At 35.8% G+C, this 5,345-nt stretch overlaps 1 protein-coding gene across 1 annotated transcript in view; it reads left to right on the top strand.

Annotated features, from left to right (window-relative positions):
* Window positions 1-5,345, top strand: part of LOC106881162 (MAM and LDL-receptor class A domain-containing protein 1) — a 42,475-nt gene that overhangs the window by 27,892 nt on the left and 9,238 nt on the right. Inside the window, exon 5 of the mRNA XM_052966137.1 lies at window positions 180-509. Coding sequence (XP_052822097.1) covers window positions 180-509 — 330 coding nt within the window. The remainder of the gene's footprint in view (window positions 1-179; window positions 510-5,345) is intronic.

The raw sequence follows: 5,345 nt of genomic DNA, 5'->3' as shown, positions 1-5,345 counted from the left end.
GCCTTATGGGTTGACAATTTCATTTACACAACCATAAAGCTTATTATAATTAGTTGATGAGGTTGAATTTAATGGTTATATATTTTTATGAAGATATTCTTTTATATTATGAGGTGAATTTTGTAACACTAAATATAAATTCCTTACAAAATAAATATATTTTCAAATTTCTTCTCCAGATGTGTACATGCAAGCTTCTCCTACATACAATACTCATGGTTTGGCATCTCCGACTGAAAACATTACCAATAGTTGTGTGCAAATAAGATACAAGATAATCGGTAGTTGTAACCTGACCATTTATAATGCATTTAGCAAGAAATCACTTTTCAGTGTGGTGAGTCACGGTACAACCCCATGGCTAATATATCAAGTATATATTGAGAAAAAGATGCCTACCAAATTTATTTTCCTGACACAAATGGTATACAATATCTATTACAAAGCTTTTGGTTGTTCAGTTTTGCTTGATTATATCAACGTCACGAAAAATAAATGTCCAAGTTTAGGTAAGTTTTTAAATCTATTCTGTTTAATCAATTTCTGTTTCTAACTCTAATGCTTTCGTCTTGACTCAGATGTTTTAAACAGATATGTTTAAATAGGATTAGAAAGAGAAAATATTTGATTTTCAATTGCCATTCAAACACCAAATATAGTCGACCACTATATTAATGTTATACTAGCCTTAATATTCTTCTTCCATATGTCTTGGTGGGAAAGTTCACCTTGGTTTTGGTAATATTTGCCATAATTTGCTAACAAGCTCAGATAACAATATAGAATATTCATTAGCATATATTCAAGTTTCTAGAATCTTAAAACCATTTTTACAAAGAAGTCATTTTAATCTGAAGCTTTAACGATTCCAAATAATTTTTCAATAAGAGCTCGAAATACAGGCTTTTACATAAATTTCAAGCTTATTCTGATACAAATGTTTACCTTTCATAAGTCTATACAAAAGCAGTAGTTTTGAATTTCGATTCATTAACTTACCAACGAACTAAATGAGTTTAAACCAACCAATTCGTTGTGTTGAGAGTTACGACGTCCCCTTGCGAGGGACAGACTGGTCCAAGGAAAGTATAAATAGTAACAATCCGAGTGAGTTCAAGGTTCCGAGTTCGGAGTCGAGTGAAGTTCGTGAAAGTTCGCAGTGAAGTTGGAAGGCGTCGGTTGGTTAGTTCACAAGCAATATTGATTGTTGGTTCGTAAAGAAATTTGTTAGTTCGTTACATTGTTTTTGCTGTTGTCTGGTTATCTTATTTATTGTAAGTAACAAATTACGTTACAGCATCTGGCAACGAGGGTTTCGAAGCTCTCGTACGTTATTTAAAAATTTGTTCGTGATACTTGTAAAATGATGGAAGACCTATTAGCTTCCATAGTACAGTTGCAAAGGTAACAACAAGAGCAGCAACAGGTGTTGCAGAAGCAACTATTTCAACAACAGTTATTGGAGCTATACTTAAAGAAGTCCAAAAATGAGGTAAATTCGTCTCCTAGTGTGCACTCAGCAGAATCAAAAATCGACTCCCAGTTAAGAAAATTCCTACACGTAAAAATAAATAGAATACATATTCAACTTTAGTTGGATACTGGAAATGATATTTCAATAATAAACATGGACACATGGAAGAAAATAAGGAAACTTATGCTGAGAAAAACAGCGAACTCTGCTCGTAGCGTGACGGAGACAAATTAAGTTTCATGAGCAAAATGTGGACTAATGTCACATCTCTAGGTAAAACATACAAGGTCAAAGTCTTCGTCATTAAAAATGCAACCGATCTGTTTGGTACTGATTGGTTAGAATTATTCGATTCATGGGACCCCACCCCATAAATCTCTATTGTAAATACGTAAATGGTTGTCCCTCTATAATTCATCTGAAGAGTTGAAGAGAATTTTCTTTTAATGTTTCCGCAAGACTCTCGGACAAACTAGATCTATGCACAAGGACTGAAGCGTCTTTTGAATTAGATGAAAACGTTACACCTGTGTTAAAACCTAATAGGAAAGTGTCTTTGCGGCAACAAATCAAGTCGGCGATGAGTTGGACTGATTGGAAAAAAACCCCCAAAAAACGGAATCATTGAAAAAGTGGATTACGCGAAATTGGCAGCTCCGACTATATGTATAAAAAAGAAAAATAACAAAATTAGGCTGTGTGTCGATGTTTCCACCGGTTTAAACGACTGTTTAAAAATGAACCATTATCCACAAGTAACCCTAGAAGATATTTTTACAAAACTAAACGGAGGAAAATTATTTTCAAAACTCGATCTGTCTGACGCACATCTACAAATCAAAGTAAATAAAAAAAAGTGCTCAAAGATAAAGGTATATGCAAATACAATAGACTACTTTTGGACTGAAGATAGCACCTGCAACATTTCAACAGGTGATGGACGCGATATTGGCAGACAATGAATTTGCTATTCCTTACCTTGATGACGGGTGAATCAAAAGCGAATCGCGGAATGAGCATATCGAACACGTGAAGTGTCTTTAAAACAATTAAAGATCATGGTTTCACACACAGTGAAGAGAAATGTGAATATTTTTTTACCTAAAATCAAATACTTAGATCAAATCATAGATAAAAATGGAAGACGTCGTGATCCGTCCAAAGAAGACGCAATCAAGAATATGTCTCCTCCAACGAATATGCCTATAAAATAAGCCTTCCTTGGCCTAGTACATTTCAAACATACATAAATATACCATTAAACGATTTACTAAAGAAAGAAGTGAAATGGAATTGGTTTGTAAAGTGTCAAAACGCATTTGAAGACAAAGAAAACATTACTTTCTGACTTTTTACTAGCGTATTTCGATCCTAGAATGGACATTGTTGTAGCATCTGATTCTTCGGAGTATGGAATAAGAGCAGTCTTACTACACAAATATAAAGATAGAAATATGAAGCCAGTAGCTCATGGTTAACGTTCGCTGATAGCAGCGGAAAAAATTATAGTCAGATAGAGAAGGATGCTCTACTGATTATTTTTGTGGTTAGAGCATTACTATCAATTTTTGAATCAAAGAAAAGATTACCTACCCATACAGCGAGCCGACTAAAACGCTGGGGTATAATATTGCTGAACTACAATTTGCGATATACAATTAAATGGGAGTTAATTTCTACTGCCAACTCATACACACCTGGAACCAATAGATGTAACCTATATTTAGAAGAATTTCACAGGATTTTGACATCCATATGTTATGTAATAAATTCTAGGACAGGAACAAGCGTTGAGATGCTTGCATATGAGGAAATTTTCATTTTCAAAATACAAATGAATAATTTTCATTTGAACTATACAAGTTTTCGAAATGACGGACTGGACATGATTATCCAGTAAGAACTTGAAATAAAGATTATTCGCGGCTGACTTAACGGACGTCTCTACATTATACAGCGCAGAATTTATAAAAGAAAATTATTAAACAGCCATATCTAGGATATCAAGTTAAGACCCCAAACCTGTTGGTCTTCAAAGGCGGTATATAATTATTGAATTAAAGGTAATGCGATTGCTACTTCGGAGTAAACCTTATATATATATATATATATATATATATATATATATACATATATATAACAGAAATTGTCTCTGTGTATGTATGTGTGTGTGTGTGTGTACAAGTTCGAAGGTTTATAACTCGAGTTCCACCTAACCGATTCGATTGAAACTTCAGACATGCATTTGTTATGTTCCGAGGCATGTTTTAGTTATAACAACTGCTTCCATCAATATTCGATCGTTAATTATCGATTTTTTCAAAAAGTCGTCCGATTTTGATCAAACTTGACGTACCTATGCATTCTTACCCAAGATTTTTCGTTTCGTTATTATTTTTTCAAATTCCGTTTCGTTGGAGCACAGCACGGGAAAAACCGACTCAAAAAAATGCCTTTAAGGCAGGCCATAGCGCCGAAACCATTGAGCCGATTTAAACCAATCTCGGTAAACGAATGCATTTTCACCCAACGAGTCTTATGCCATGGTTCATTTCATTAAGTTGTGCTTTGTTTGAACACAATTCGACAAACTCACATTTGAACAAAATGCTTTGTTGAGATAGCACCTGATTTGTTTTTCTCAGAAAAGCAATAACAGCTTCTGCACTGCACAAGCTACTGGTAAGTACTCACTACTTCCTTCATCCATTTCACTAGCAGTAGTAACCGGCGTTGCATGGGTCTTAATAAATTACTATGAAACTGCGGATACACGAGACCTTACACTTGAGAAAAGAAGGGTTGGAGTGTGACATTGTTAAAACAATAACCTTGGTAGCATCTTGAATCAAATCAATACCCAAGCTGCCTTTCAAAAAGTTATATTTTTGCGCTGTTTACGGTTTCTGTGTACAAGTGCTTTCGGGTGAAGCCGGGACAAACCGCTGAAGCACCAGACCGATTCGATTGAAATTTCAAACATGCATTTGATATGTTCCGAAGCATGTTTTAATCATAACAACTGCTTTGATCAGTGTTCGGCTTTCGCAAAAACTCGGTTGTAAAAAATTGATGAAGCATGTTGTCGAGGTAACCATCCTATCCGGATACGGAAAAAGGTGAGAATGTATTCATTCCCAGGATTCCCCTTACTCCCTTGGGAGCAGACATACCTTTCACCTTCAGAAGACTGCAATTCCCGCTTCAGTCCAGCTTCGCCATGTCTGTCAACAAGTTCCTTTCTGTGGCCGGACTTCTCTTGGAAGAGCCTAGCTTTTCCCACGGCCAGCTCTACGTTGCATGTTCCAGAGTCGACAGTAGAGACAGACTGTTCGCATTAACACGTCGGGGGAAGACAAGAAACATTGTCTACAACGAAGTGCTACGTATTTGCCAAGGCTGAAGTAGGTACGTTATCGCCATGCATTCCTACTTAGCAGAAAAGCTTGAATTTGGTCATTCTACCATTCATTGACACCTGCGCTAGAAGAAAAACGACTGTCTTTGGTTTCAAGACGAAAGATGTTCTTAAATCAGGATAATGCTCGGCCACATACAGCGAGGATGACATTCCAAAGGCTAGAGAATTTTGGATGGGAAACGATGCCCCACCCACCAGATTCACCTGGAATTACTCCTTCTGTTGATCATTTATTCTGCAGTCTTCAAAATCATTTGGATGGAAAAAATATGGCTTATGTAGAGGAGATCAGAACAGTACAAGAGGAGTATTTTTTGTTATGGACAAGTGAATTTTGGAAAAGGGTCCTTGCAAGTCTACCAGATAGATGGAAGAGCATTGTAGAAAATGAAGGAGAGTATATTTTAGATTGAAGAACTACTGGGTTTATCTTAATTTTGAAAAATAAAA

The sequence above is a fragment of the Octopus bimaculoides genome, chromosome 3, assembly GCF_001194135.2.
Source record: "Octopus bimaculoides isolate UCB-OBI-ISO-001 chromosome 3, ASM119413v2, whole genome shotgun sequence".
Taxonomy (NCBI): Eukaryota; Metazoa; Mollusca; class Cephalopoda; order Octopoda; family Octopodidae; genus Octopus; species Octopus bimaculoides.
Note: the sequence above shows the minus strand (reverse complement) of the source record. Positions and strands in the feature narration are given on the sequence as shown.